At 58.3% G+C, this 27,397-nt stretch overlaps 13 protein-coding genes across 13 annotated transcripts; 9 read left to right on the top strand and 4 right to left on the bottom strand.

Annotated features, from left to right (window-relative positions):
- Positions 1-221: 221 nt before the first annotated feature.
- K452DRAFT_328760 (uncharacterized protein) lies at positions 222-1,469 on the top strand (the record flags this gene model as incomplete). Its single annotated transcript, XM_033545004.1, has 4 exons — positions 222-274; positions 472-901; positions 1,022-1,364; positions 1,453-1,469. The coding sequence occupies 4 exons, from the start codon at positions 222-224 to the stop codon at positions 1,467-1,469; spliced, it is 843 nt and encodes a 280-aa protein (XP_033394292.1).
- A 999-nt stretch (positions 1,470-2,468) lies between these two features.
- On the top strand, positions 2,469-4,819 carry K452DRAFT_290719 (uncharacterized protein). Its single transcript, XM_033541046.1, has 7 exons — positions 2,469-3,138; positions 3,202-3,212; positions 3,267-3,300; positions 3,353-3,491; positions 3,545-3,581; positions 3,637-4,136; positions 4,242-4,819. The coding sequence occupies exons 1-7, from the start codon at positions 2,818-2,820 to the stop codon at positions 4,664-4,666; spliced, it is 1,467 nt and encodes a 488-aa protein (XP_033394291.1). The 5' UTR covers positions 2,469-2,817; the 3' UTR covers positions 4,667-4,819.
- Positions 4,820-5,040: 221 nt separating this feature from the next.
- On the top strand, positions 5,041-6,769 carry K452DRAFT_277091 (uncharacterized protein). The gene is made up of 5 exons (XM_033539308.1): positions 5,041-5,084; positions 5,150-5,172; positions 5,229-5,709; positions 5,768-5,884; positions 5,943-6,769. Exons 1-5 carry the CDS (start codon positions 5,058-5,060, stop codon positions 6,303-6,305), a joined length of 1,011 nt encoding a protein of 336 aa, XP_033394290.1. The 5' UTR covers positions 5,041-5,057; the 3' UTR covers positions 6,306-6,769.
- Positions 6,770-7,876: 1,107 nt separating this feature from the next.
- On the top strand, positions 7,877-9,080 carry K452DRAFT_233920 (uncharacterized protein; the record flags this gene model as incomplete). The annotated part of the gene is made up of 3 exons (XM_033537341.1): positions 7,877-8,002; positions 8,090-8,702; positions 8,812-9,080. 3 exons carry the CDS (start codon positions 7,877-7,879, stop codon positions 9,078-9,080), a joined length of 1,008 nt encoding a protein of 335 aa, XP_033394289.1.
- Positions 9,081-9,209: 129 nt separating this feature from the next.
- Positions 9,210-9,686, top strand: K452DRAFT_88599 (uncharacterized protein). The gene has a single exon (XM_033547274.1). It carries the CDS (start codon positions 9,339-9,341, stop codon positions 9,576-9,578), a length of 240 nt encoding a protein of 79 aa, XP_033394288.1. The 5' UTR covers positions 9,210-9,338; the 3' UTR covers positions 9,579-9,686.
- A 1,960-nt stretch (positions 9,687-11,646) lies between these two features.
- On the bottom strand, positions 11,647-11,856 carry K452DRAFT_290716 (uncharacterized protein). The gene has a single exon (XM_033541045.1). It carries the CDS (start codon positions 11,834-11,836, stop codon positions 11,669-11,671), a length of 168 nt encoding a protein of 55 aa, XP_033394287.1. The 5' UTR covers positions 11,837-11,856; the 3' UTR covers positions 11,647-11,668.
- Positions 11,857-12,238: 382 nt separating this feature from the next.
- On the top strand, positions 12,239-13,120 carry K452DRAFT_301105 (uncharacterized protein; the record flags this gene model as incomplete). The annotated part of the gene is made up of 1 exon (XM_033542403.1): positions 12,239-13,120. The coding sequence occupies one exon, from the start codon at positions 12,239-12,241 to the stop codon at positions 13,118-13,120; it is 882 nt and encodes a 293-aa protein (XP_033394286.1).
- Positions 13,121-15,095: 1,975 nt separating this feature from the next.
- K452DRAFT_88591 (uncharacterized protein) lies at positions 15,096-15,939 on the bottom strand. Its single transcript, XM_033547273.1, has one exon. It carries the CDS (start codon positions 15,906-15,908, stop codon positions 15,360-15,362), a length of 549 nt encoding a protein of 182 aa, XP_033394285.1. The 5' UTR covers positions 15,909-15,939; the 3' UTR covers positions 15,096-15,359.
- A 729-nt stretch (positions 15,940-16,668) lies between these two features.
- Positions 16,669-17,735, top strand: K452DRAFT_301103 (uncharacterized protein; the record flags this gene model as incomplete). Its single annotated transcript, XM_033542402.1, has 2 exons — positions 16,669-16,838; positions 16,988-17,735. The coding sequence occupies 2 exons, from the start codon at positions 16,669-16,671 to the stop codon at positions 17,733-17,735; spliced, it is 918 nt and encodes a 305-aa protein (XP_033394284.1).
- A 1,749-nt stretch (positions 17,736-19,484) lies between these two features.
- Positions 19,485-20,023, top strand: K452DRAFT_311505 (uncharacterized protein; the record flags this gene model as incomplete). Its single annotated transcript, XM_033543432.1, has 2 exons — positions 19,485-19,631; positions 19,715-20,023. The coding sequence occupies 2 exons, from the start codon at positions 19,485-19,487 to the stop codon at positions 20,021-20,023; spliced, it is 456 nt and encodes a 151-aa protein (XP_033394283.1).
- A 298-nt stretch (positions 20,024-20,321) lies between these two features.
- Positions 20,322-21,800, bottom strand: K452DRAFT_233911 (uncharacterized protein; the record flags this gene model as incomplete). The annotated part of the gene is made up of 1 exon (XM_033537340.1): positions 20,322-21,800. One exon carries the CDS (start codon positions 21,798-21,800, stop codon positions 20,322-20,324), a length of 1,479 nt encoding a protein of 492 aa, XP_033394282.1.
- A 75-nt stretch (positions 21,801-21,875) lies between these two features.
- K452DRAFT_256175 (uncharacterized protein) lies at positions 21,876-25,318 on the top strand. The gene is made up of 5 exons (XM_033538389.1): positions 21,876-21,988; positions 22,042-22,056; positions 22,123-22,227; positions 22,290-24,636; positions 24,716-25,318. Exons 1-5 carry the CDS (start codon positions 21,911-21,913, stop codon positions 25,078-25,080), a joined length of 2,910 nt encoding a protein of 969 aa, XP_033394281.1. The 5' UTR covers positions 21,876-21,910; the 3' UTR covers positions 25,081-25,318.
- A 940-nt stretch (positions 25,319-26,258) lies between these two features.
- K452DRAFT_290712 (uncharacterized protein) lies at positions 26,259-26,881 on the bottom strand. The gene has a single exon (XM_033541044.1). The coding sequence runs from the start codon at positions 26,719-26,721 to the stop codon at positions 26,401-26,403; it is 321 nt and encodes a 106-aa protein (XP_033394280.1). The 5' UTR covers positions 26,722-26,881; the 3' UTR covers positions 26,259-26,400.
- Between the last annotated feature and the right edge of the window lie 516 nt (positions 26,882-27,397).

Below are 27,397 nucleotides of genomic sequence, written 5' to 3'. Positions count from 1 at the left end.
CCATTTCCTGGTATTTACTTTGGGGCTGGGAGGGCGTGGAAAGCTGATGAAAAGACTGTAGCGGGAGTAGGTGGTGATATGTTGGTTGGAGGTGGTTATAAAAGAGGCACGGGATCGCTGCAGAAAGACTGGGCATTGTCGGTTGAAGTTTGCCCTGATCGAAGCGTTGGGATAGTGTATCTTTCAGGTGCTTCCGACGCCATGTCATATGTTCGTCGCAGATGGTCCTTTTCGCTTTGGAGGGACTACGGTCTAGAGATCTTTGGCAGACGAGGTATCTAATCCGTGCAGCATACAAATTGATTTATTGTACTTACTTTGTATAGAATACTCTCCAACGACACCCTTTGGAGCATCGGATTCGAGGGAGGTCCCGACTATTTTGGATTCGGCTCGTTGTCTCATCTCTGTGAGAAAATGGCTCAAAATATGCAACAGCAAACACAGGATTTGCTCAACTGGTGTGCCAAGCAAACCGCCCAAGCGTCTTCTTAAGGTTTCTGGCACTCGGATACGGTTGATCGACAGCAGCGAATATAAAGTTCTCAGCTATATCACTTTGAGCCACTGCTGGGGGGCAGGAGAGCAAGGTAAAACGCCATTGACGACATCCCGTGACACTTATCGACATCGATGCCAGGATATCCCTTGGACAGAGCTTCCTCGGACATTCCAGGACGCGATCACTCTCACCAGGCTTATCGGGTGCGAGTTTATTTGGATAGACTCACTCTGCATCGTTCAAGACGATGATGATGACTGGAAGGAGCAATCATACCAAATGGCAGACATCTACTCACACGGTTATTTAAACCTAGCAGCTACCGCTGCTACAGACAGCTCGTACGGCTGCTTCTTTGCCAGAAGGCACCCAAGCGAACCTAACGGATCCACCAACATCGTAGGATCGCACGAAGTAGAAGACGGCATAGCGGCTCGACTATCACTGCGACAATCTCATGAGTGGCTCACGAAAATATCACCCTATTGCCCCTTGCTCGAAAGAGGGTGAGCATTTCAGGAACGTTCACTGTCTCCGCGGACGCTCCATTTCTGCGCCTCCGAACTAGTGTGGGAATGCAGAGCAAGCGTGTTCTGCGAATGCGGCGGCTACAACGGCGCAATACCGGCCGTCAAGCAACGGTTCAGCAACGTTTTGCACCAGGGCTGCTCCCAGCAAGCTGCGCTGGACTTCTGGCTGTCGACTGTCCAATCATACAGCAATTTGCGGCTTACCAAGGCGACAGACTGGCCGTTTGCCTTGGCTGGCATTGCGTCAAGGCTTCAGAATACGATTGGTGGCCTTTACTTTGCTGGGATTTGGGCTACCGATCTCCCTAGAGCCCTGGCTTGGGAGCTGGCTGGTGAACGCTTGCGGGATAACTCTGATACGCCTCCATGCTCGCCGACTTGGACCCCGCAACCACGCATTGTGCACGAGCATCAATGCAGCATCGAATACGCTGTAAGAAATGAACCAGACGGGTTTACTTCAAATGATTGTTTGGCAATCGACCTTTCGGGCTCATACTGCAAGTATGCTGATAGCAATTCTTTCGGGGAAGTCATTTCAGGATGCCTTAAATTAAAAGGGGCTTTGCTCAGCACATGGCTTTCAGTTAATCCATATAATTATGGGGTTGCTGAGCGCTACGGCGTCGCCTTCGCTCACAGGAATAAATGCCGCGCGGTTACTTTTAATGCCGATTATTCTCTGGTGGCGAAGGGTCCCGAGCAGATATTGGAAGGCGCGGAACTGTTTTGCCTACTTATTGGCCAAACGAAGTGGGATTCCTTGCCCACCCAAGATTGCTTTCTCGTGCTGGTTGCCGTTGAGGGGTGTAAGGAGCGTTATAAAAGAGTGGGCATTGGTGGCAGCGACGAGGATTTGGAGATTTTCAAGGGACAAGAACCGAGGGCAATTGAGATAGTTTGATTTGAGATGAACGGTCTTCCTTAATAAGAAAAAGCAGCAGCAGCAACAGCAGTAACAGAATGATCACCTACCGGGTACCTCCTCATCCTCCAAGGTGATACGACGACTTGATTTGGCCATTACCCATACCCTGCTCTTGACTTCCGCATCTGCGACCCTGATCGACAAGAGCGGCACCAAGGTCATGGCTCAGAAGCATATCATCCTTTGTTATAGCAGGATCTGCTGCACCTCACAGGAGGCGTCTGTCTAGCCAGGTACGAGATGCCTTCTTCCGCGGGAGATCATCGTCGCATGTCGGCGCGCCAGTCCCACGCGGTAGAAAAGGCATTGGTGAAGGGTTAATCATGTCAATGACCGATTTTTACGAGATTGGCGGCGTTATCAGGCATGGGGGCACGTAATTGCAAAGGAGATGAAGTTGAAATAGCCACATCGGTGGCGCGGAAGAGCGGGCGGTGACGCGCGAAAGCCCGAGATCGGGCGCGCGGTGGTCACCATATATTTTTCCCATGCCTCTTAGCCCAAGGCGCGCCCAGTGAGTCGACAAGTCAACGGCAGCTCTATATCCAAACTCGCATCACTCAGTTCTCAGCCTTCCAGACCCTGTGCACGAATCGCAAGGCCACAAGGAAGCCGCATCACTTTAGCCGCAGCGCTACCTCGGTCAAGCGTCATCCGCCGTTCATCCGCGCCGCACCGCTCTCCGCAGCCATGTACGTACCGCCAACCGGCTGGCAACCAACCAGCCGACTCTGATATTCCCGGGCGCCAGATCCGTCTGCCAGTCATTGCTCGCGTGGTTGTGTCTAGAAGTGCGCCCTGCTAAATCGAGACCAAGAACCCCACCTCGGCATCTCAATCCCTCTTATTAGCCCGCCATGCAGCCTTCCGTCTTCTCCTCCAGAGCTGCTTCCAGAGCTTACCGCGCCGCTCTTTCTTCCTCTTCCAGAACCTTTGCCTCCCTCAGCGCTGCTAGGTCCCCGCTCCGTGTCGCGTCCTCTGCAGCTTCGCCCTCCTCTCGTCTGGCCTCTGGTCTCCTCTCTGCCTCCAGCGCAAACTTAAGAACCGCTTCCGCACTCGGTGTCGCCGGACAATTCAGGAAAATGACGGGCGCTTCCAAGATCAAGGTCAAGAACCCAGTCGTCGAGCTGGACGGCGATGAGATGACGAGGATTATCTGGAAGGATATCAAGGACAAGGTATGCTCTTGCGTGGGACCTCTCGTTCAAGCTTCAGATCTGCTAACTCCTGGCTCTGTATAGCTCATTCACCCGTGAGTACAACACAAGCGCAATTCCGTGAAGCTAGACGCCTAACCTTTCTGAAGCTACCTCGACATCGACCTCAAGTACTACGACCTGGTACGTCCAATGGATAAATACAATGGAGAAAAATGGTTGTTGATAAATGCAGGGCCTTGAGTACCGCGACGAGACCAACGACAAGGTCACCGTCGATGCCGCCGAGGCTATCAAGAAGTACTCCGTCGGTGTCAAGTGCGCCACCATCACTCCCGATGAGGGGCGTGTCAAGGAGTTCAACCTCAAGCAGAGTAGGGCACTGCATAATTATATCTCAGATTGCGGAAGCTTACCAACATTCCAGTGTGGTTGTCGCCCAACGGCACCATCCGCAACCAGCTGTAAGTTTTGAAATTCAATGGCGCGAGCAGTAGGAACGAAACTAATTTGGCCCAGTGGCGGTACCGTTTTCCGTGAGCCCATTGTCATTCCCCGTATTCCTCGCCTCGTACCCGGCTGGAAGCAGCCTATCATCATCGGCCGTCACGCCTTTGGTGACCAGTACCGTGCCAAGGACCGCGTCATGGACGGCGAGGGCAAGCTTGAGATGGTCTTCACCCCCAAGGGCGGCAAGCCCGAGACCATTGAGGTCTTCAACTACCCCGTCGGCGGCGGTGTCGCTCAGACGCAGTACAACACCACCGAGTCCATCTCTGGTTTCGCGCACGCTTGCTTCAAGTACGCCCTGGGCAAGGGCATGCCTCTGTACATGAGCACCAAGAACACTATCCTCAAGAAGTACGACGGCCGCTTCAAGGACGTCTTCCAGGAGATCTACGAGAAGGACTACAAGCAGGAGTATGAGGCCAAGAATATCTGGTACGAGCACCGTCTCATCGACGACATGGTCGCCCAGATGATCAAGAGCGACGGCGGCTTCGTCATCGCCATGAAGAGTAAGTTCCCGCTACCCTTCTTTAGTTTCCGGTTTCGGAAATGAAAGAAAACGCCATGGAGAGATTGAAGCACCATATCAGCGGACATGAGCTGACAGACGACAGACTACGACGGCGATGTCCAGTCCGACATTGTTGCCCAGGGCTTCGGCTCTTTGGGCCTGATGACTTCTGTCTTGATCACCCCCGACGGCAAGACCTTCGAGTCTGAGGCCGCCCACGGCACCGTCACCCGTCACTACCGCGAGCACCAGAAGGGCAACGAGACCTCGACCAACCCCATTGCCTCCATCTTCGCCTGGACCCGCGGTCTGGCCAAGCGTGGCGAGCTGGACGGCACGCCCGAGGTCGTCGCCTTCGCCGAAGCGCTGGAGAAGGCCTGCATTGACACCGTCGACATTGACGGCATCATGACCAAGGACCTTGCGCTGGCGTGCGGCAGGAAGGACAGGGAGGCGTGGGTCGTCACGTCCAAGTACCTCGAGGCCGTCGAGAGGAGGCTGAAGCAGGGCCTCAAGGAGAAGTTGTAAATAAATCTTGCATTGGATGAAGGTGACGAGCGTTCTCGCTAAGCGTAGAAGAGGATGATGATGAATCTGGTGTACATGTGTAACATAACATAGTTGGGGTTTCAGTTATATACCATGAACGACGATACAGAAATATTTCAACAAGAGTCCGTGGCTGGCTGGATGCGTGGCTATGCTTCTGACTGGGTTGATTTTGACTGTAATGCGACAAGGATGGAGAGGAGTCATAAAGAATCATCCGGAGTCAGAGGCGGAAGACGCTTGCCGTGTTGGGCCAGATGGGTGATTAGATAAGATCCCGCGTGGCCCACGGCGAAATCCCACTTCGGCGGCGGCTCGACATTTGAACGGCGAGCATCCTCCAGGCAACACCACATCCACATCGCCCACCATGAGACCCATTCTGCTTTCCGGCCACGTGAGTCGCACCCCGAGGAACCGGCAGACACCAAGAAAGAGCGAAATTGCTGACGCGCGCCGCAGGAACGTGCTTTGACGCAGGTGAAGTACGTGCTCGAAAGAAGGCTTCTTCGCGATCGGTACTGACGACGACTCCCCAAAGGTACAACCCGGATGGCGACATTATCTTTTCCGTGTCCAAGGACCACGTCGTGTGCGCGTGGTTCAGCGCCAACGGCGAGCGGCTGGGCACGTATCACGGGCACGTAGGCGCGCTATGGACGGTCGACGTGGACCCGACGAGCACGCTGCTGGCGACGGGCGGAGCCGACAACACCATGCGGCTGTGGGAGGTGAAGACGGGCAAGCTGCTGAAGACGTGGGAGTTTGAGACGTCGATCAAGCGCGTCGAGTTCTCGCCCGACGGCAGGCAGCTGCTCGGCGTGACGGAGAAGCGTAGCGGCCACTTGTCGACGATTGTCGTCTACGAGATCAACCCGGACCCCGAGGCGGAGCAGACGAATGAGCGCAGCTTGCGCATCATATGCGAGGACTCCAAGGCGACGGTTGCCGGCTTCAGCTATGGCGCCAAGTACATTATCTCGGGCCACGAGGACGGCACCGTCAGCCAGTACGACGCGAAGGTGAGAACGAATTGGGCGTCTGTCTGTGCATGGGGCTCGAAGCTAATGTGTATGGCAGACTGGCGATCAGCTCAACTTCATCGAGGCCCACGAGATTGACATGCAGGTCACCGATCTGCAGTGGGCGCCCGACCGGTCGTACTTCATCACGTCGTCCAAGGACAAGACCGCGAAGGTATGCTCCGCCGCATGCACTCCTCAGATTTACACGCGAAACTAACAGGCAACCCCAGCTCATCGCGACCGACGACCTCCAAATTCTGCACACCTACGTCACCGACACTCCGCTCAACTCTGCTGCCCTCACGCCGGTCAAGGACTTTGTCATCCTGGGTGGTGGTCAGGCCGCCATGGATGTCACGACGACATCGGCCCGCCAGGGCAAGTTCGAAGCGCGTTTCTACCACAAGATCTTCGAGGAGGAGATTGGACGTGTGCGTGGTCACTTCGGCCCGCTCAACTACGTCGCCGTCCACCCCAAGGGCACTGGATACTGCTCGGGTGGTGAGGACGGTTACGTCCGCGTGCACCACTTCGACAAGCCGTACTTTGACTTCCTGTACGAGGTGGAGAGGGAGCAGCAGGCGAACCTGTAAGAAATCAAAACCCAAGGATTTCTTTTACGAGTGAGGGGGTAGTGAGATGATGAGCGGACTGCTGGATGGAAGAAAGCTGTGGAGGAGGGCTTCGCGAGCGGAAAAAAAAAGAGGATAATTTTCCGCTGGAAGAGGGGTCGTTGCTGTGTGCCTTGTGGATTTGGTTTTCTCACGAAAGCATGCCCGGCGTTGGGTTGGGATGGTTAGGCCCCTCTCTTGCGTGCAGCAGTGCAGGCAGGCCTGGGCCCCAAAATTTCGGAAGCAAGCGAGTCCGTCTTTTTCTCGGACGTGATCTTGAGGAGAGGAGGGAGTGGGGAAGTGCTAGTTGTGGGGAGGTAGCAGTAGACGCGGTGGGCGGATGGCGGGGTGTTTTCGCACTAGAGAAAAGAGAGCTGTGTTCCGACGTCGGGTTCGATTGACGATTGCTGAGCGCGCGCTGTGAGTGTATGGCATGGCGCGCGGCGCCGTGACTACTGTGAATGAAAGACGAATTCAGTGATATGAATGCCTAAAGTTAACTAGGTACTCGAGTACAATTTAGAGCAGCCCCAGCAGCAGGGGGCGGCATGTAGATCGCGGTCTTCATCTGCAGAGGAGGGTACTTGTAGCGAGTACAGTAGGGCAGGGCCACGTTCTGAAGTCATTGGCCCTTCCGCCGCCCTTTCGGCACGCCGTCTCGCGTTCCCGTGCCCGAGGTCCACCACGGCGGCGGGTCGCATCCGCGAGGTCCGGCGGCGGTCGTCGTCATCATCGAGCTTGTTGCGCGCATCATCCCCGTGGTAGGAGGTACGGCCAACGGAGGAACAATTTATCGACAGAACCAACGATCGGGATTTGATCGATCGAGCGAGTCTTGTACTGTCTGTACCTACCCGGTCGACGTTTATGCTCTGCCCTGCTCTGTTGCGACGCAAAGGCGCGAGAGTTAGGGTTGCGAGGGGGTGCGAGGTTGAGGTTGTGTGAGTGGGTTTGCTTTGCCTTTTTTGTGTCTTTTTGCCTCCTTTCTCTTGTGCACACTCCTTTTTGCTTTTTCTTTCCTTCCTCTCAGCGGCTTGGTGGGCTTGTCGGGCTCGCACGTGGCTCGCTGCTCCCGTGGGACTCGCTCGCTCGCTCGCTGTGCTCGCCTCCCCTCGGCTACCTGCCGTTGCCCGATTCAGGCGCCGGGTGTGTTTTGGGTTCAGGCCGGAGGTTTGGTAGTTTCGAGGAGGTGATGTGCGGAGTCGCAGGGGATGGTGATGAGCACGTTGATGAAAGAAGCGTGGGGTGACGACTTTTTTTTGCCGCATGCTACGGTCAACGATCGTGCTGGAGGTATAAATCCCGGCTTGTGCTGGCTGGCGGTGCGGTGCGGTTTGGTCACTTTTTGCTTCTCTGTCTCTGTGTCTCTGTCCCTCTCTCTGTCCCTCTCTCTGTCCCTCTCTCTTGCTCCGTTCTTCTCTCCCCCTCTCTCCCGTCTCGTTGCCGAAGTGGCACACTTTGTCTTGGTGGGCCTGGTTCTCTGACGCTCGTCCGCCATGCCGCGTAGTCCAGTCCTCTTCTTCACCACCGTGGTGCTCGCGCTGCTGTTCATGATGCACGAAGCCGAAGCGGGCGTGGCATACCGCGGCGCGAACGCGACCCGGTACGTCAACTACACGACGGTGACGGGCATCTTTGCGCAAGACGACCCCGCAACGGACGCGTCCAATTTCGACTACGTAGGGCACTTCCCTCTCTAACTCGTTAACTACAATAGCACTGAAGAAAGGAAACCCAAAGCCATTCCGCTAACGCTGCCCACGCAGGCAACCAGCAACCTCGGTCTCCTCAACCGCACCTACCCCTCAGACGCGCTGTCCTCCAACGCCAGCACGACGCAATGGCAGCGCCTGTACTCGTACATGAACTACCTGCAAGCGCAGACGCCGAGCAACGTAGCGTACAAGCTGTTCTTCGCGGGGCGGCATGGCGAGGGCGCGCACAACGTCGCCGAAGCGTTCTACGGCACCGAGGCATGGGACTGCTACTGGAGCCTGCGCGACGGCAACGAGACGTCGACCTGGGCCGACGCGAAGCTCACGCCCACGGGGATCGCGCAGGCGCGCGTCGCGCACGACTTCTGGGCGCGCGCGCTGAGGCCCGAGGTTGGTGCGCTGGCGCCTCAGAGCTACTATGTCAGTCCTTTGGCAAGGTGTCTGCAGACGGCTGAGACGACGTTTGCGGGCCTGCAGCTCCCGGAGGATAGCCCGTTTAGTCCTACGGTCAAGGAGCTTCTGCGCGAGACTATTGGCATTCATACGTGCGATCGGCGGAGCAGCAGGACCTGGATCGCTGAGAACTATCCCGCGTGGGAGATCGAGAAGGGGTTTGCGGAGGAGGATCCGCTGTGGAAGGCGGATGTGCGGGAGAGCTCGTCTGGTACGCTGACTTCCCGTCCCCATCCCCATCCCCAAGCTCCTTGTCCAGCCTTCCCACAATCCTATCCCTCTCCCCGTCACAAAACTGACACCACACACACACACAACAGCGCAAGTCCTCCGCCTCAAAACCCTCCTCGACGACATCTTCGCCCACGACCCCAACGACGTCGTCTCCCTGACCAGCCACTCGGGCAGCATCCGCGCGCTGCTGGCTGCCGTCGGCCATCGCGAGTTTTCGCTCGCGACCGGGGGCGTGATTCCGGTGCTTGTGCGCGCGGAGACGGTCGAGGGCGCGCCGCCGAATCGGACGGTGGAGCCGGGGACCGGGCCGCCGACGTGTGGGGCCGGCGTTGTGGTACCTACTGGGGAGGCTTAGAGCGTGGTTGTGGTGTTGGGTTTTTGTATTGTTAGGTAGGTACGTTGTTTAATGCACTTTGTATGATTTTGTGCTTTGTTTTGGGATGGGGTGTCTGTGATGGGTGAGGGTGTGGTTAGGGTAGGTGAGGATGTGCCGGATGCCTGTCTTCTTGTTGGACCTGCGTCTCAACCGATCTCCAGATCTTCTACTCTTTAACTTGGTATTTAATTTTCTTAACTTCCGATTCTCTTATCCTCTAGATTTCTTTAGTGGATTATGATTACTACACGACATCTCTTTCAAACCAACAAGCTACAAGCTGCATACACCTCAAACCTACACGCAAGCCCTTATCAGAAACGGCACAAAAGAAGTCGCAGGCCCCCAAGAACCAAGTTCATTCCATCCCGTCCCGTCCCGTCCCACAACAACAACAACAACAACAACAAAGACAAAAAAAGCTTCGTTCTCCGTCCCTCTATCACTTATACCGTAGACAATAGTAACAGAGCGTGACAGCAAAGGTCACGGATACCCTTGCATGCTGCTGGGTAAGTCGCGCTTACAACAATGGAAATGGAAGTCCCTTTTCTCGAATTTTCCGATATCAACTCCTCTCCGGACCCTCGTGTGTCTTCACTGCTATTACCAATCGGCAGCTATTTGCCACCGGCATCAAGTTCGTTGTCTTTTAGCTCAGCTGCTGCAGCAATGTCTGTGTCTTACAGAATAGGGGAAGGTAGTGCTTGCTGGGTTTTACTTCGTCACTATATGACTGCTTCCACCGCCGCCACACCACACTACACTACCTATCTCAACGCCCCGGATGCACCGCCGAAAAAGACGTCTCACATCCCACGTACCATACCACCTACGCAACCAACGCAGCAGTCCGCGAACCTACCTGCTCGCACTTCTTCCCATCACGAATCGGTTTAGGACGCGGTCTACATTGGAAGGCAGAGACAGCGTCATGGTCCAGCACGACTCTGCCTGCCTCTGCACGTCGATGCCGATGGGTACGGTACGGAACCCGCGTCGAGCTCGTCTTTGTGAGCAGAGTTGGGTTAAGGTACCTATGGGAGCACGGCTTCTGCTTGGACCGGGAATAGAGGGGTGCAAGCGGGCGTTGCTGCGCTTCTTTCTTTGCCTACCTAGGTGCTGTCTCTGTAGTGAGGAGCGAGGTAGGAGGGTTGGATGTTTGGATCTAGGTATGGAGCTGGATATACCGCTCACTTACCCCATTCTCCCCACCCTTCCTTTCCTGTTTCTGCTCCCTAACGTTCACACACGTATACACACCGCCCACACCGCCCACGCCGCCTGCGCCGTCTACAACACAACCACCGCATGCAAGTGTCTATACCTTAGGTAGGTATCTATGTATCTATGTACCGCGCGCCTCTGTTCAGCACCACGCCGTGCCGCGCCGTCCACCAACACTCTCCCCGCACACACACACACACACACCAACACTCAGCGCCGCAGCGGCGCAGGGCAGCGCAACGCCACAGCAGCGCGCAAAAAAGAGCCCAGACCTTGTGCCCAGCTAATCAAGCATCACGAGAAAGATGCGATGCGATGTCGCGGTGCCGCGGGGCAGCCGTGAGTACCTACCCAGGTACGTCCACCACCTCGCGTCACCGGAATCCGGCACCGCGCACGCATGTCCCTACTTACCCGTTCATTCCGTAGATACCTAGGTGCGGAGTACTGTACGTTGCTTACACACCACGCACGCGACAGCCACCGCCGGCCGCGCCCACCTGCCCAAAGCGGCAAATCCGCACACCACGCGTTGGCGCCTCGACTCGCTCTCTCGCGTGCGCGGGCACGGCGGGTCAAAGCAAGTGCGGGCGAGCGTAGCGAGGAAGCAGCGTAGCGAGGGAAATGTGTAGCGAGGAAGATGCGGGCGACTGCTTCTGGCCAGCGATGCAGAAAGATGGATAATGAGAGGAATTGATGGGGGTTGCGGGCACGGCGGGCTATTTTTAGCCACGGAGGGTAAGGTCCTGGTTGAGGATCGCTTCACGGGTCGTTTTCACGGAGGAATGATGGGCGCGCGATGTGCTGGGGAGTGGGTCGGAAATGTGGGATGCGGCCGGGGCGTTAATGTTATTTTGGGATTGCGGTGGTGGTGAGAGTGAACGGGCGAGCGGGGAGAGGCGAGAGGTTGTTTGTTGTTTGGTGGTGGTGTTCGTGGTGGTCCTCGCCGCCAACAGGACAAACAACGCCGCCCACGCCCTCGCCAGCCACACGCGCGCGCAAAGCTACCTAGCTATGTCGCACCTACCTACTGTACCTGCCTCCTCCTACTCCTGCAACGCCCGGACAACGCGGCACGTCGGCAGCAGCGTCAGCGGCCGGCAGACGGGCTCATCTCTCTAAGCGCTCGCGGCTCAGCGCGTCGCGTCGCACAACGGCGGGACTAGCGGCAGCGTGCATGGCGGGTGGCTGACCGATCATTTGGCTGGCCGTGCCACCAACGCGCACACTGCTGCGGCGCTGTTGTTGAGGACGTCGACTTGTCAGGTGTGGAGGGAAGATGCAGAGAGACAAGTGTTGGCGGCGTGGACAGACGCTGGTGGGGAAGGAAACTTTTTTTGTTAGGTCTTGGCTCCCGGTTGGGGGTGTGCAGAGGAAAAGAGCAGGGGCAGGGGTGTGCATGCTGCGTCTGCTGCTGCTTTCTGCGTCGTGCAGAGGTTGGGGATATATGAAGGTGTGGCGGGAGGACAGCAACGAAAAAGAAGCGCAGCTCTTCTTCGTCTTCTCATTTCCGCATCTCTCTCTCTCTTCCATCTCTTCTCTCCTCCTCCGTACTCATTCTACTCTTTCTCCGCTTCTGCATTGCAGAGTCTCTAAGCGCTCGTCCCCCCGTGTGCCACGCTCTTGCACGTGTCGCTGCTGCTGAGAGGGCTGAGCGTTGGACGGCCGACAACTCCGTCGTTGCTGGATAGGTAGAGCAGCACAGCTGGCACCAGGCATCCGACACGCGGACACATACAACCGGGGAGACAGCCGGACAACCGACTGATCCGCGAACCCGCCGCCATTGCATTGCCTATACCGGGCGTGGACACCATAACAGCCTCACAGCGGGTCACGTTCAATATATTGTCCCTTCAACCAGGCGACTACAAACCAACCCACGCATACACACACCACAGGCAGAAATAATGGCTCCCCGCAAACAGCACAGCCTCCTCTCCATCCTGGCCATCTTCCTCCTCACCACCCTCGCAACGCCCTTCCCCTTCATCCCCCCACCAGCCCGGCGTTCCACAACGCCGACACTACCATCATCCACCCTGCCACAGCCCGCCACAGGCCTCAAGCTCAAATACATCGCCCTGGGCATCGGGACGCAGAACTACACGTGCGCCTCCAGCGCCGACAACACCAAGCGCACCACCAGCACGCCCTCGTCGGCCGGCGCCCTCGCAACCCTCTACGACATCACGCCCCTCCTCCTTACCCCCTACGGCACTTCGCTCGCCCCCGCCCTCGCCCCCCTAGCGCTCGCCCTCTTCGGCCTCGACCACCTCGCCCCCGCCTCCTCCCCCGACGCCGTCTGGCAGCGCCTGATTGCGCAGCTGCTGCTACCCACAGACATGCAACCCTCGCGCCTTGGGACGCACTATTTTGGCGCGTATGGCGGGGCGGGGGGGACGAGCCCGATGTGGGCGCTTGATGGTGCTGGTGCTGGGGGGGAGGGGGACGGGGTCTTGTTTGTGGGGGTTAAGGAGGGGAGCGCAACGGCGCCGGTGGGTGCGTGTAAGGGGTTGGGCGGGGAGGGGGCCGTCGATTGGCTGTTTCTTGGGGAGGCGGAGGCGGAGAAGGCGAGTGATGCGAGCCAGAGTAAGGGGGAACAAAAAACGCAGAAGCGCGCCCAGGCCCAGACCAGCGACGGCGGCATCAGAGCCGTATACCGCGTCGAGACGGCCGGCGGGATGCAGCCTGCCTCGTGCGAGGGCGTCGAGGACGGCGCTTTCGAGGTCGCGTATGCGGCGCAGTATTGGTTTTATGGCGTTGATGAGGAGGGGGAGAAGACGTGTTGATGGTGGTGAGGGTGGGGGGGTATTTGGGGGAGGGGGGAAGGAGAGATGCTTTTCGTTGTATATAGTTCGTTGTTTTACGCTTTTAAGGGTATGGATGTGTTATGGGTTATGGGTTATGCTTTTTTGCTTGCTACTTAGATGACCTGGTGCTGGCTTCGGCTTTCGGGGTGCTGGGTTCTTGGGGTACGGTTTCGGCGTGCGTGTGTGTTGTGGTGAGAGGTGGTGTCGTTCGCGTGTGCTTGGTGTTGGCCAACTGAGTATTCGTTGCCATTGCCATCGCCGTCGCCGTCAGCTATGTCAAGCTCCTCGCGCAACTCCTACTGCCCGAGAGGGTCGTCACTGATGCATTTAACGAGATTGAACAAAGAACATAACACATAGACTGTTTGATAATATAGCTATAGGATTATATGCCGTCTACGGTATCATTAATGAAGAGAACTGGAGTACTGAGCACGTTTGCTTGCGAGTGTCCGCCGCGGCTGGCCCACCGTGAGGGTCAGTAGCCTTAAGCAGGTTAATGCGTTCGACAGGATTGGGACGTAGCGGGAGCGCTGCAGGTCCCAAATACGAGAGAGTTAGTCAGTCTTTCTAGCCCACACACAGCGAGAGTGTCTCCAGATACTATAACCATGCCCAGCATGCCAAATCCTCTACATCCTCTCTCAGGCGCCAAAGCCCCAACCAGCCAGCCAGCAAAGAGGCAGTGCCAATTCCACAATGGATACTCTTAAGGGGTGCCCTGCAGAATCATACAGATAGAAAGAACCAAGTAGATTCTAGTTACAAACCATACGTTTCTCTCCCTCGAGACCCACTCACAACCACACATACCATCATGCTTATCATTTTTTGCTGTTCTTGTCGCTCGCTAGCAGCGAATACTGACTATCAGCAAATGAGTTTGCTCCGTTTATTGGTTCCTCACTTCCCTGGCGGAACTTTTGTTCACCATGTCGAAGCTTGGGAGGTACTGGGGATTCTGGCTGGATGTGCACGTTCGCGTCATGTAGGCATTCTGTTGGGTTGTGCTGCGTGGTTTTGCTGTTTAGCATGTGTAGTTGGAGAAGACTAGGAACAAGTCCCCGCTTTGGTGAGTGGCAGTGTTTCCGAAAAATGTTAATTGTCACTGTGCATTAAATGCAGGCGTATCAGACGAGCATCTATCTATGTGATAGGGTATCTACCTACATGGTAGTGGAGGTTCGGTGGGGCAGAGCAAGCCCGACCCTATGGAGGAAAGAGACGTATTTCGCCATGCATCGAGGCCCGACAGATAGCAGTTGGCAGTGTGATCCCCTCGTTGAGAGGTACTGGAAGCTCGCCGTCTATCCTGCACAGACGAGCCTTTTATTGCATTCCTCCTTGTTGAGCTAGACCGGGTCAATGGTGATCCCGGTCAGGAAATTCGTCATCATCGTGGTTGTCGACGGAGTGGCTGCGCAAGGCGTACTATTGCTGTGCAGAGGGAGTGAGTTGGAACCAAAGGACGACATGCACAATCGACGCGCATGTCCGTCTACTTTATATCCCAGCAATCACTGATGCTGCAGTGCCGTGTGATGGGATTGCCCTCGCTGACAGCTCTCTGCAAAACCATCCACAGGGGAGTGTCGGTCGCAGAAACCCTTTCTTTATTGTGTGCCACTAGCGTGGTAAGAGTGTCCTGCCGGCCTGTTCTGTTAAAAATATGTACTATATAATTAGGGGGATCCAATTCCTAAACATCGAACTTGTCAGCGATTCAGTCGCCTGATTCAAATAATAGGCGTTCTGGTCAAGGGGTAAACACCAATTTGGCTGTCCTGCGACAAGTGAGTTAGAGTTTGGAAAAGGGAGCACGCCTGAGGAGATGAGTCCGATTCCTTTTTGGGTCAGTGTTTATTTTTTATTTTTATGGTTTGGACAAAATAATGGACAACATAACAAACCATTTTAACACAGATAGAAATTCCACCGCTGCCAGATGGTTGTTCCCACGGATACTATACTTTTTAGGACCTCGTTGCGCACTAATGAACTATTCTCGTCCCGAACTCTGTTCTCTAATCTTTTTTGGTCAATCCTCTGCTCCAAATGTCTTATTCCCGCATAAGTATACGTTCACTTCAACAAAAACCCCTCCGAACTACCATAGTCCAAACACCCAAAACGCCAGGCAATCCGCAGCACAACCATCATCCCCAGCTCATCACCTCACTAACCAGCGCGTGTCTCTCTTTTCTCGCCCAACCAACCATCAGCTCCGCGCTTTCTCCCCCTTCCAACATCCCAGTACATCCCGGCACCTCTTCGCCCAGCACCTCGGCTTCCCACCCTGTCCACTCGTCTGCTGCACACCGTCCTTCCCCTCATCAACCTCCTCAGAATCCACACTTTGATCCCTACCCCTGTTTTCTGCAGCCCACGCCCGCAACTCGGCCCTCACATCGCCCAGCTCGCGGCGCGCGCACTCGCGGTCTGCAGCTGCGGCCTCCAGACGCGCCTCTAGTGTCGTGATCTGCCGCGCCTGCTCGTCGTGCGCCGTTTGGTGGGCGGTCTGGACGTGGTCGAGGAAGCTAGCGAGACCCATAAAAGCGAGAGCGGCGAGGAGATACGGGTCTGTGGGGATTTGAGGTTGGGCTTGTTGGCTTTGGGGCATGGTGGTTGTAGTTGTGGGTTTTAGAGGTGTGGTGATTGGCTGAGTGGAGGATTGATTTCGTGGTTGGCTTGTGGCTGAGGAATTGGTGATCGTGTGCTTGAGGTCTGCATTGATGTGAGGGCGGGAAAAGGATTCTTCATATAGCATCGTGATCGTGGTCGTGGTTGTCTTGCTGCCGTGCGTGGTGTGGTGAGACTGAGACACTGCGAGACATGCAGATAATAGAACCGGAATGAGTCACGAAGCTGCCCTGGCTTAATGATTCTTTGTTAAAGCTGAATCAGGGTCTTCTATCGTGGCTCCCGTTGTTGCACTGATGGAGAAAGGGCTCTTGACAAATGTGGCAGGTGCCTTGAGCAACGTCGCGGAGACGATGCTGAGACGCAAGCAGGTGGAATGCTAGACTGGTGCTTTGGCATGCTGGAAAGCTTGTTCGTTTAGTTCCCTTGACCCAAAAATTAGTCGGAATCGACCTTCTTCTGCTAGTTAGTAGAATGCATCCACTGCTAGCTCTAGCTAAGTTCTTGCTATGTAGAGCGTACAGACACCTGCCGAGAACGAAGACTATGCTTCCCGTTTTCACACATGACCGTAGTATTTTGGCTATCAGTGTCGCTCAAAATACGAGCAACTGGGTGTTGTGTATTTGCTTCGTTGGTGATAGAGCTAGGTGGGGTGGGTGATGCCCCACCGACGATGGCCTCCCGGCCGGCACAACGATGCGCCGGTCGGCGCTCGGCCCCGACGTCGCGGTCGGTCCATACCGCATTTGGGCCGTTTAGCGAGCCGTAGACGGTATTCCCACGACACATTTCGCTGCCCTTTCCTTCGCCAGCAACCACGACCTACCTCTTGCCTCAACCCCCCCCCCCAACGCCGTCTTCCCTCCTCAGACGACCCATTCAAGATGGCCCCTAACAACCTCCCCGCCAGCATGGCTGCCACCAGCCAGGACATTGAGATGCTCCTGGCTGCCCAGTCCCACCTGGGTTCCAAGAACCTCCAGGTCCACATGGAGCCGTACCTGTGGAAGACTCGCCCTGACGGTATCAACGTCATCAACATTGGCAAGACCTGGTAAGAGAGCCTCGATTGCGCGCGCGCTGGTGGATTTCGCATTTCTGGCGCGGTATGCGCAAAACGCGCTGCCCAGAACGCGTGAAGACCGCGGCAGTGGCGCGCAAATAATGCTCCAAAAAAGACCAGAGTCTGACAACGTACCACAGGGAGAAGATCGTCCTGGCTGCCCGCATCATTGCCGCCATTGACAACCCCGCGGACATTTGCGTCATCTCCGCTCGCCCCTACGGCCAGCGCGCCGTCCTGAAGTTCGCCCACCACACCGGTGCTGTCGCCATTGCTGGCCGCTTCACCCCCGGTAACTTCACCAACTACATCACCCGCTCCTTCAAGGAGCCCCGCCTGATCATCGTCACCGACCCCCGCACCGATGCCCAGGCCATCAAGGAGGCTTCCTACGTCAACATCCCCGTCATCGCTCTTTGCGACACCGACTCTCCCACCGAGTACGTCGACGTTGCCATCCCCACCAACAACAAGGGCCGTCACGCTATCGGTCTCGTCTGGTGGATGCTGGCCCGTGAGGTCCTCCGCCTCCGTGGCACCCTCGCTACCCGCGAGACCGAGTGGGACGTCATGACCGACTTGTACTTCTACCGCGACCCCGAGGCCGAGGAGAACAAGGACTCCGCCAACATCGAGGAGGCCAAGGTCCCCGGTGCCGACGAGGTCGGTGCCGCCGCCGTTGCCGACGGCTTCACCAACGAGTGGGAGGTCTCCGGCGGCGCTGCCGGTGCCTTCGCCGCTGCCTCCGGCACTGCTGGCGCTGCTGCCACCACCTCCTGGGACCAGGACGGTGCTGACTGGGCTGCCAGCACCGGCCCCGCCGAGACCGGCAACCAGGGCTGGGCTGCTGACACCTCCGCCCCCGCCGAGGGCGCTGCTCAGTGGTAAGCGGTCGTTTTGTCACCGAAGCAGTCTTGATACCAGGAGCGGAAAGCAAAAAAACGGGGAGGGTCTAGGTCAAAACTTTACTATTCCGCCTCTTGGTTGGGTGGTGGAAAAGTGTACGCTCGCCAACAACAACAAAAAAGAGAAATCAAAGCACGTCTGTCAATGCACCAACCACACATATACACACGTACGTTACGGCACGTCTTGGGTTTTGCGCGCACACATGCGAGGAACAAAGCCAACTTGGCGCCCGGCACTTATGAGGGAAAGAAATCCAGTCGTGGCGCGTGAGCGTCGCGGCTGGGGGAAAGCCCTGTGCTGGCGCTTCTGGGATGTACTTAAACGTTGCCCATTCCTTGCAATCGAGTCTTTCTGTGCCCTCTTTGTGCGTGTGTTCCCGCTGTGTCGTGTGCTGCCGAGCGGGCTTTTAGCATTTTTTGTTTGGTGATGCTGTGACGTGATATTGTGATGAGTGTGATGGCCTTTCTGCTGTGACTGGATGTGCTACGACGATTTATGTCTATGTTCAATCTCTATTTTGGACTTGTTACCTTGCTGGGGTCTATGTCTAGCCCCTCTGCTAACACATGATTGATTTAATCCTTAAGCTACTGAAGAGAGCTAAATTAAATACCCGCCCACCTACTCCTAAGATCAAAGAAGAGCCTATTGACTAAAATTCAAGAGGATTTACTGATGCTAAATTCGTTGCTTGTGCAAAGAATGTTTGATGTGCACGATGAAGCAGGATGAGGAGCAGGCATCAGGCTTGGTGATAAATTAGTCGTGTCAGCACCAAAGCCTCACTCGCGCGCGCCAGCCGGCCACGACCTGGTTGGCCTCGCCTCACCAAAATCGACCAAGACGGTGAAGCAGAAAAAGAGCGATGAACCACAACAAATTAGTTTTTTTAAAGAAATAAGCTTATAGAATTTTTTGCGTTGGTCTTCTCTTAAACCCTTTACTTTTCTCTAAGAAATCCTCGAGTTGTAGGGGTGTTGCGCGTACGGTCGATTTTCGCTATTCGGTTACCCAATACTATGTAGCTCCTTCGTACCACTGGTCCCTCGACCATAAGCAACCGGAGAAAAGCCGGGGCGGGAGAATTTTGGTTGGTAGGTAGACGTGACAGTCCGCACCGTGCCTACACTCTCGACTTGAGAATTAAAAACTGCGCCGGAAGGAAAGTGACCGGCGTCCAAGCATAATGCACAGTGAATGATAATAGCGCAGGTGAGTTGTGGTTTTCTTTGCGTTTTTCTCTTTGCACTTGCGTACTGCGGCGCCTTCAGCTCGCCAATATTGCATCACGAACGTCGCCCAACGACATTTAATCTTTTTTATTGCTTCGAGTCATACTGTTCTTTCCTTTCATTTGCAAACGCAGCTGTATCTGTCCTCTTCGCTCTCGATCTCTTATCCCCCGCTCCTGCGGACAACATAAAAACACACCCCGTCAGACCAATCCAGCAGGTCTCAACGTCGTCCCAAAGCAGCAGTACCTTTCTCGCCCCAAGTCAGCACAGCACAGCACATCAGTACAGGCATCTTGCCAGACACACAAGCAGGCTGACTCTATGCGCGGGCAGAAACCACATCTACCTCACTTATCCCACTCAAGCTACCTACCTACCTACCTAACTAGGTACTTAACAACAACAAGAACAACAACAAAAAGAAGACCAACCAGACCTTTCCACCCACCTCTACCATCACCATACTCACCCGCACCCACCCACCACCGCAACAATGAAGATCCTCGAAAAACAGTCCTCCGTCCTCTCCAACTACGAAGTCCTCGCCATCACGCGCGAGCTCACGGCCGAGCACGACGGCAGCGACGGCAGCGCGCGCGCGCGCCCCATGCCCGGGAACCTGAAGCGCATTCTCACGGACGTGAGTCTTTCCCTAAACCCGCACCCCATTCCCCTCACCAACTCCCCCACACCACACGCACTAACGCCCCCCATCCCCCATAGGTCACCACCCACCTCACCCACCCCAAAACGCCCACCCCCACGTACACAGCGCCGCAAATCGCGACGTTCCTCACCCGCCTGCAGCGCGCCGACTTCAAGCTCGAGAAGCCCGAAGCGCTGATGGTGCTGAACTTGAGGCCGCGGACGCTGGCCGAGCTGGACACTGTGATGGAGGAGCTGGATGGGCGGTTGGATGAGGCGAGGCAGGAGGAACTGCTTGCGCTGGTGGGGGAGTGCTTGGGGCCTTTTGAGGAGGGGGGTGAAGGTTTGGGTGAGAAGAGGGAGGGGGGGACGGATTGGAGCGTGTAGTGAGGGAGAGGAGAGGGATGTAGGGGAGGAGGGAGTGCGTGGTTAGTGGTTGGTTTGGGGGGGATTAGATTGGGGTGGTGCGCTGCTACATATCTAGCTATGGCTTTATTATTGGGGTGGTGAATGCGATGCGGGAGCGGGAGAAGCGGTTTTCTCGCTCTGTTTGTCTGTCTCCCTCTCTCTTTCTCTCTCTCTTCTGTTTCTCGAGACGCTACAGCGACCAGTCCAGCTAGAACACCAGCGCCCCCGTCTCGCCTCTACAACCCCCTCACTTCAACTCAACTCAACTCAACTCAGCTCAGCCCGCGGCCTGCGCCGTCCTCCCAGCGCCCACACCACTCGCCAACAGCTCCAGCCTACTTGCCTGAACGCGATGTTTCTTCATGACCTCGACCCACTCTTCCTCCTCATCATCCTCTCCTTCTCCCTCCCCTCCCTCGCCTTCCTCCTGCAGCTCCTCCGCCAACAGCGCGAGCACCATACCAAAGTCGCCGCCCAGCCGCCCCAAGCTGTTCGCGCAGTACAGCACCTGGGTGAGCAGGCTGTCGCGGCTCGCGCGCTCCCGCACATTCGGCATGTACGCGCGCAGCGTCTCAGCCAGCAACTCTACCAGGTGCAGCGGGAACGACGCCAGCGCCGAGGGCAGCGGCTGCAAGTTGTCGGGCTCGTCGGCGCCGTCCCCAGCGTCTGCTCCCGCGCCTCCCTCATCCGAGCTCCCTGGCGCTGGCAGCGCCGACGGGAAAATGCTCTTGTACATCGACACAATGGCGAAGCTCTGCTCCCGGAACAGCTCAATGTACCGTTTGAGGTAGCGCTCCGTCTGCTGCCCACCCGCCCAAGGCGTCCTGGCCGCGCCGCCGCCGCCGCCAGCCGCGCGCTTCGCGCTCTCTTGGTCCGCGAGCTCGCGCAGCGGCTCTAGTGCCTCGAGCGTGCTGAGCAGGTTCGCCAGTCGGCAGACGAGGAACAGCGCGCCCAGGGCGCCCTCGGCGTTGGCGGCAGCGCCTTTGCCCGCGCCGGCGCCCCCGCCGCCTCGGCGCGAGTATCCGCCCCCGCTGCCTCCGCTCCACCCCTCGTCCAGCTCGGGCGCCACCCGCCGTAGCCACCCGACGGTGCGCATGGCCCCTGCCAGCTTGATGCCTGGGCCTTGCAGGCTGGCGACTAGGTTCGTGGCCATGGCTTTCATCTCGGCGTCGGCCTGCTTGGCGATGTCGTCGACGAGGCCGACGGCCGGGTACAGGGTGCGCAGGCGCTTGATGTGGGCCTGCAGGTCGAGGGCGGCCGTGTAGTTTGCGGTGGACGTCGTCGCCGTCATGGCAGCAGCGGAGCCCTGAGCGGGCGCGCCGGCGGCAATGGCAGACGACAGCAGCGTGGGCAGCTCGAGGACGTCGGCGACGCGGTCGATGTTGCGCGCGACCAGCATGGCCTTGCGCCGGCGGTCGAGCACGGCGTTGTCGGCGGAGCGGCTGTAGCGCTGCTCGAAGGCGGCGCTGGCCGTCTCCAGCTCCGGCAGGGCATGGTGCAGGGCGGCGGTTGCGCGTTGAAGGTCGGGCAGGGCGGTCGAGAGGTCGGCCAGGCGCTGCGACGAGGCGATGATGGACTTGTGCGAGCGCTTGGAGAGGGCTTGCAGGCTACGGTTGGTCGAGGCCTGCTGCTGGGCCAGCGACTGCGGCTCCGTGTCGCAGAGGGATGCGAGGTCGAGGGCTTGTAGGTGGTTCAGGTAGGCCGTGGCGGCGGCACTATCGGGCGCGACCAACAGATGGTAGAGGGGGTCGGCCATGATGTGTTGAGTTAACGCGGGCGGGCGGCGGCGGGAATTTGGTTTGCTCTGCCTTTCTTTTCCCCCAGCCTCTATCTACCTTACGCCATCTTTCTCTCTCTACCAGCACCATGGCCGAGCCCACGCAGCTCTGCGTCGAGGACACCTGCCGCCTCCGCACCAAAAAGTGGCTGATCGGCGTCGTCGATGTAAGTGTTTGGAAGTGCCTGTCTCTCTGCCATTGCTAACCCTCCCCGCCCAGAGGACTTTCCACGATGTGCGCGCTTCCCAACACTTCCCCGCCGCCCGCACCGCTGACTGACGCGTGCAAAACTTGAAAAAGGTCGATTCCCACGAGCCCGACCCGCAGCGCGAATACAACTTGAAGATTGAGCGCCACAAGGATGTGTCCGAGGCCGACTTTGAGCGCTTCTTGCGCTCCGGCATTGTACCTACTATCTCCGAGCCCGTTTTGCGCGCGTCCACATCCTTACTGACATGTGCGCCCAGCCGCCCCAGGGCACCGTCCTCGTGTCCTGGCAGACCGACTTCACCACCGAGCTGCTGCCCACGGCCGAGCTCGAGATACTCGATCGCAGCTTCTTCGTCGGCGATGTCGTCAAGCGCAGCGCCCGAAGCCACATGAGTGGCACCGTCATCGGCACCCGCCTCGAGTGCAGCGTCGCCCCGGTCCGCATGTGGCCCTCGGTCGAGGACATCCGCGCCAGCCAGGCCTACCACACCCAAGTCGGCGACGACACGGGACGCATACTCGCCGACGTGCCCGCCGAGGAGATTGATACTGTGCGCCAGTACCCCGAGGGCTGCTTGGTCATCTACGACAACTGGATAGGGAGGGTCGACGACACATACGACGAGGTCTCCGTCCGCCTGAGCAACGGCACTGTCGTCGTCGTCGAGAACGAGGACGAGCTGGTGCCTGTCGACCCCCGGCTGGAGCGCCACGAGATTGGAGACTTTGTCAGGACAAAGAAGGGCAACCTGCGGCGAGGGCGGTGGCTGTTTGGCGCCTTCAGCCCCAACGTGGAGCCCAACGGCGTCGTGGTGGATGTGCGCACCGTGTCGATCAGCGTGGCATGGCTGAGTCGGCGGCTGGGCGGACCAGCGGCCATGCCGGGTGCTTTCCCGTCGGAGCCCCCTGCCGAGCTGGGTCTGGATGAGCTCGACAGCGGCCGCGTCCACGTCTACGACAACATGCGCAGACCGCCGCAGGGCGCGCCCGCGCAGGCAGCGTCAGTGTCGCGCACGTCGCGCGACCTCACTGCTGGCCAGAGGGTGAGGTTCAATGATCTCGCGGGGGCGTGCGTCAAGTACAACTACACGAAAAAGCAGAGGACCGAGACGCTGGGTTTTGATACGAACGTTTTCACGGTTCAGGACACGCGCACGACGGCCGTCGTACAGTGGCAGGATTTGTCCATCACTGAAGATGCCGCCACGAATCTCCTTCCGGACCCGAACGTCGACGACGAGGACGAGGTCTGGCCCGGAGAAATCATCATCACAAACGAGAAGAAACCCCGCGCATCTGCGCCCGACGGCGAGGCAGAACCGACTGCATGGTATACCGAGCCGGCGAAGGTGGGCGTGGTACAAACGGTGGACGGCCTCAATCGCATGGCCACCGTGAGATGGTTCCCGGACGCGTCAGTCAAGTTCATGGAAAACGACTTGCTTCCTGGCTCTGAGACGGGCGTCGCCTCAGGGCCCGAGGAGAAGGTCAGTCTGTACGACATCCGCACGACGACATCCCTGAACAGGAGACGCGGAGACTACGTCGTTGTTCTGGACAATGCGCTTCCCGGCCAGGGAAGCTCGGACGATGCCGACAACCCGGTGGATTGGTTCGGAGAGATTGTCGATCTCGGCCTTGACGGACTGCTCACTGTGAGGTTGGGCGCGGCGGAGCCTGTGCGGGATATCAAAGTGCCCGTTGAGCGCGTCATCCTGGCGTACAGCACGGACATTGATGAGCATATGGACCACGACCACGAAATGGATGATGTCTCGGACGGTGAGTTTATGGATGACGAGGATATGGAGGAGCTTGGTGACGATGGGCCGTTCGTCGAGATGTGGTACGAGTACCCCGGTCAGGACGGCGAGCGCGTGCTAGCAGAGGGCAACGACGAGGACGAAGCATGGGCTACAGACGACGAGGATGAAGAGGATGCATCATCCGCCGAGGGCGATGTCACAATGGCCGATGCCGCACCGGGTGGAATCGATACGTCCAAGACGACACCAGAGGCCCAGCCCGAGGAGCAACAGGCAAAGGCCCCCGCTGTCGAGCACCCCGACGCGGAAGCTGCGCGCGCAAACAACAAGGCCGAACCGCAGTCTTTCTCCGAGTACCCCGACGCCCCCGAACAATTCGCGATTCTGGAGTCTACGCCGCCGCAAGACCACCGGTACATCAACAGCCACAGCGACACGTCGCAAGCGCGCATGCGGCGGATACAGAAGGAGCACAAGATCCTGCGCACATCTCTGCCGCCGGGCATCTTTGTGCGGACGTGGGAGTCGCGGCTGGACCTGCTGCGCGTGCTCATCATCGGCCCCGTCGACACGCCCTACGAGTACGCGCCCTTCATCGTCGACTTCCACCTAGGCTCCAACTTCCCCAACACGGCGCCCGACGCCTTCTTCCACAGCTGGACGAACGGCTTCGGCCCCGTCAACCCAAATCTCTACGAGGACGGCAAGATCTGCCTCAGCCTGCTGGGCACGTGGCATGCCGACGAGAGCAACGAGAACTGGAGCCCGGGCAAGAGCACGATCCTGCAGGTGCTGGTGTCGTTGCTGGGGCTGGTGCTGGTCAAGGAGCCGTACTACAGTAAGTTTTGGGCACAAGCAGAGAGATACACAGAGAGAGAGAGAGCATAGACCAAGCAGCTAACACGCAGCAACAACAGACGAAGCAGGCTACGAAGTGCGGCACGGGACCGAGGAGTCGGCGCTGCCGTCGGCGCTCTACTCGGAGAAGGCGTACTTCCGGGCGCGCGGCTTCATCATGCACGGCCTGTCGCAGGTGCCGGCGCCGTTCGAGGCCGAGATGGACTGGCTGTACCACGGGGCGAGCGGGCCGCGGCTGCTGCACAAGGCCATCGATGCCGCTAAGGACATTATCGAGCGCAGCAAGGACGGCGGGGGCAGCGAGGCCGAGAAGGACGGCATTCGTCGCATTAGTGCTGGCGCGGTCATTCCGTTGAAGAGGCAGCTGGACGCGTTGGAGGGCCTGAAGCGCGGTGGTGGTGGTGATGGGGGGGAGGGGGCTTGAGGGCGTGGCGTTGTTGTGTTGGCCACGGGCGTTTTTTGTGAGGGGATTGGGATGGTTAGGTATGGACAGGTATAGGTAGTAGATTTATGCGTGCGGTGTGCGGTGTGTGTACTGTACGTCGTACATACTGGCTGGATTAGGTAGGAAGGTTAGTAGGTAGCAGACAGACAAAGAGCCACGCAAGCAAGCAAGCAAACAAAGGAAGGAAAAAGGCAAAGCAAGCACGCATGCATGCGCTCTCTTGGTCCCATGCAGGTTGCAGGTTCAGGTTCCATCAGGTTAGGCCCAGCCGGGCGGGGCTAACCCTAGTCCCTACCTAGTAGCGCCGGCTCGGCTCGCGCGCTCCTCCAGCTGGAGCGGGAGACGTGATCGGCCGACTTAGATTGTACCTACCTACTTACATACCTTACCTACACACCACACACCGACCCTGCACATCTCCCTCTCCCCCCCCTTCTCTCTCCCGTTCCTCTCTCTCTCTCGCTCTCGCAACATTCATTGGTCCGCAACGCCATCCATGGCATCGCCGCCTCCGCGCGAAAAAGCCACCCCCGCGGCCAGGCCCAAGGCCGTCGATCCCCACAAGGCGGCTGTGTATACGCTTAGGTTGGGGGAGGGGATTGCTGGCGCTGGCGCTGCGGAGGGCGATGAGCCCACTGCTGCTGGCGCAGCTAACGTGGAGTACGCGGTTGTTAAGTGTATGTTTTGTTTTGTTTGCTGGTTTGTTGGTTTGGGGGTGTGGATATGAATGTGGATGGAGCTGACCCTACTTGCGAACGAGACAGTCAACCATAAGCCGACTAGGACGGCTGGCGCTGTTATTAAACCTCCTGCTACGACTACGACGACGAACAATAACACGAACGCTACTAGCGAGCACGACGCCCCCGCCCACGACACGACGCCCCCGCCCTCGACAGCCTGCGCGCTCGACCTCCGCGACCAAGACGGCGCCACCTACACGTACACCGGCGAGCGCGGCGTCCCGACGCACGCGTACGTGCTCCTCTTGGACGCAGCCAAGCACACGGCGACGCTGCAGCCGCTAGCCGCCGAATACGGGTTCAATCTGGCCAGTGCGCCGGGGGAGGGCGATGCCGCGGCGCTGGGAAAGCGGTATAAGCAGGTGCGGCCGCGGGCGGTGCGGGCGGCGGAGGCGAAGGCCTTGAAGGAGGCTGCGGGGGGGGAGGGAGGGGTGGGTGGGGCGGTCGAGAGCGAGGACGACTTGTTCTCGGATGATGGGGAGAGAGATGGCGGTGCTGCTGGTGCTGGTGCGACTGCGAGTGAGGACGACGAGCCCGAGGAGGGCAATCCGTATGATTATCGGAATTTCTTGACGCAGGTGCATGAGGGTGGGGGGAGCGGGTTCGCGAGCCCGAACCCGGCGGCTGCTGCGGCGGCGGGGCGGTCGACGCCGCTGAGCAGCAGTGTCGGTGGTGGTGGTGGTGGTGGAGCTGGTTTGGCTGTGAAGAAGGAGACGGCGACACTGAAGCCGGCGCCTAGAGCTGCGAAGCCGGCGGCGGCAGGGAAGAAAAAGGATGACACAGCGGAGCCGAAGCGCACGACGGCGAAGTCGAAATCCGCGGCCACGAAACCGCAAAAGGCCAGCGCCGGCTCCAGCGAGAAGAAATCCACCACCATCACCACCACAAGCACCGCGCCCGCGCCCCCCGCTATCCGCCTCGACCGCAAAGCGACGCACCGCTCGCCGTCGCCCCCAGCCCATCCCACCCACACAACGACAACAACAGCAGCGCCACCAGCGCCCTCAAGCCGCTCATCAGCGCGCTCGCCCACGCCCTCGGACTCCTCGGGCCACGACAGCAGCGACGACGACGACGACGACGACGGCGAAAACGGCCTGCAGATCGACTTTGGCGACAGCAAGCCCAAGCCCAAACGCAGCATTGCGCTGGCGTTTCCGAGCGCGAGCGCGGGGTCGGGCCCGATATCGCTGCGGTCGGCGGCCGACTCGGCGAGCCCGGCTAGTCGGCCGAGTCGGCTGTGCTCGCCTAGTAGGGGGCGAAGTGGTGGTGGTGGGGAAGAAGAGTTCGAGATGGGTGCGGGAGGGGGGAGCAGCGACGAGGACGAGGACGAGGGCGAGGGCGACGTCGACATGGTGGGCGGTGGCGGTGGCGGTGGCGGTGTTGGCATTGGCATTGGCGGCGTCAGCGGCAGAGACGCAGACGATGACGACGGCTATGTCGAGGACGACGAGGGCGTCGGCGAGGGCGAGGGCGACATGGACGGCGACGTCGAGCCTATGGTGCTGGGCAGTCCGGCGGCGGCGGTGGCGGCCGCGCAGCTGTTACTTCCT

This window comes from Aplosporella prunicola (genome assembly GCF_010093885.1).
Source record: "Aplosporella prunicola CBS 121167 unplaced genomic scaffold K452scaffold_23, whole genome shotgun sequence".
Classification (NCBI taxonomy): Eukaryota; Fungi; Ascomycota; class Dothideomycetes; order Botryosphaeriales; family Aplosporellaceae; genus Aplosporella; species Aplosporella prunicola.
This window is presented reverse-complemented; position numbering and strand designations above follow the sequence as displayed.

Bases quoted from the DNA above. Each gene is read 5' to 3' on its own strand.
- K452DRAFT_290719 (XM_033541046.1), top strand. From the start codon at position 2,818: ATGCAGCCTTCCGTCTTCTCCTCCAGAGCTGCTTCCAGAGCTTACCGC. The intron at 3,301-3,352 runs GTACGTCCAATG...TGATAAATGCAG, and splicing joins ACCTCAAGTACTACGACCTG to GGCCTTGAGTACCGCGACGA. The intron at 3,582-3,636 runs GTAAGTTTTGAA...AATTTGGCCCAG, and splicing joins GGCACCATCCGCAACCAGCT to TGGCGGTACCGTTTTCCGTG.
- K452DRAFT_277091 (XM_033539308.1), top strand. From the start codon at position 5,058: ATGAGACCCATTCTGCTTTCCGGCCAC. The intron at 5,085-5,149 runs GTGAGTCGCACC...CGCGCGCCGCAG, and splicing joins CCATTCTGCTTTCCGGCCAC to GAACGTGCTTTGACGCAGGT. The intron at 5,885-5,942 runs GTATGCTCCGCC...AGGCAACCCCAG, and splicing joins CCAAGGACAAGACCGCGAAG to CTCATCGCGACCGACGACCT.
- K452DRAFT_88599 (XM_033547274.1), top strand. From the start codon at position 9,339: ATGATTACTACACGACATCTCTTTCAAACCAACAAGCTACAAGCTGCA.
- K452DRAFT_290716 (XM_033541045.1), bottom strand. From the start codon at position 11,836: ATGAGAAGACGAAGAAGAGCTGCGCTTCTTTTTCGTTGCTGTCCTCCC.
- K452DRAFT_88591 (XM_033547273.1), bottom strand. From the start codon at position 15,908: ATGCTATATGAAGAATCCTTTTCCCGCCCTCACATCAATGCAGACCTC.
- K452DRAFT_256175 (XM_033538389.1), top strand. From the start codon at position 21,911: ATGGCCGAGCCCACGCAGCTCTGCGTCGAGGACACCTGCCGCCTCCGC. The intron at 22,228-22,289 runs GTACCTACTATC...ATGTGCGCCCAG, and splicing joins GCTTCTTGCGCTCCGGCATT to CCGCCCCAGGGCACCGTCCT. The intron at 24,637-24,715 runs GTAAGTTTTGGG...CAGCAACAACAG, and splicing joins GGTCAAGGAGCCGTACTACA to ACGAAGCAGGCTACGAAGTG.
- K452DRAFT_290712 (XM_033541044.1), bottom strand. From the start codon at position 26,721: ATGGTGGTGGATTTCTTCTCGCTGGAGCCGGCGCTGGCCTTTTGCGGT.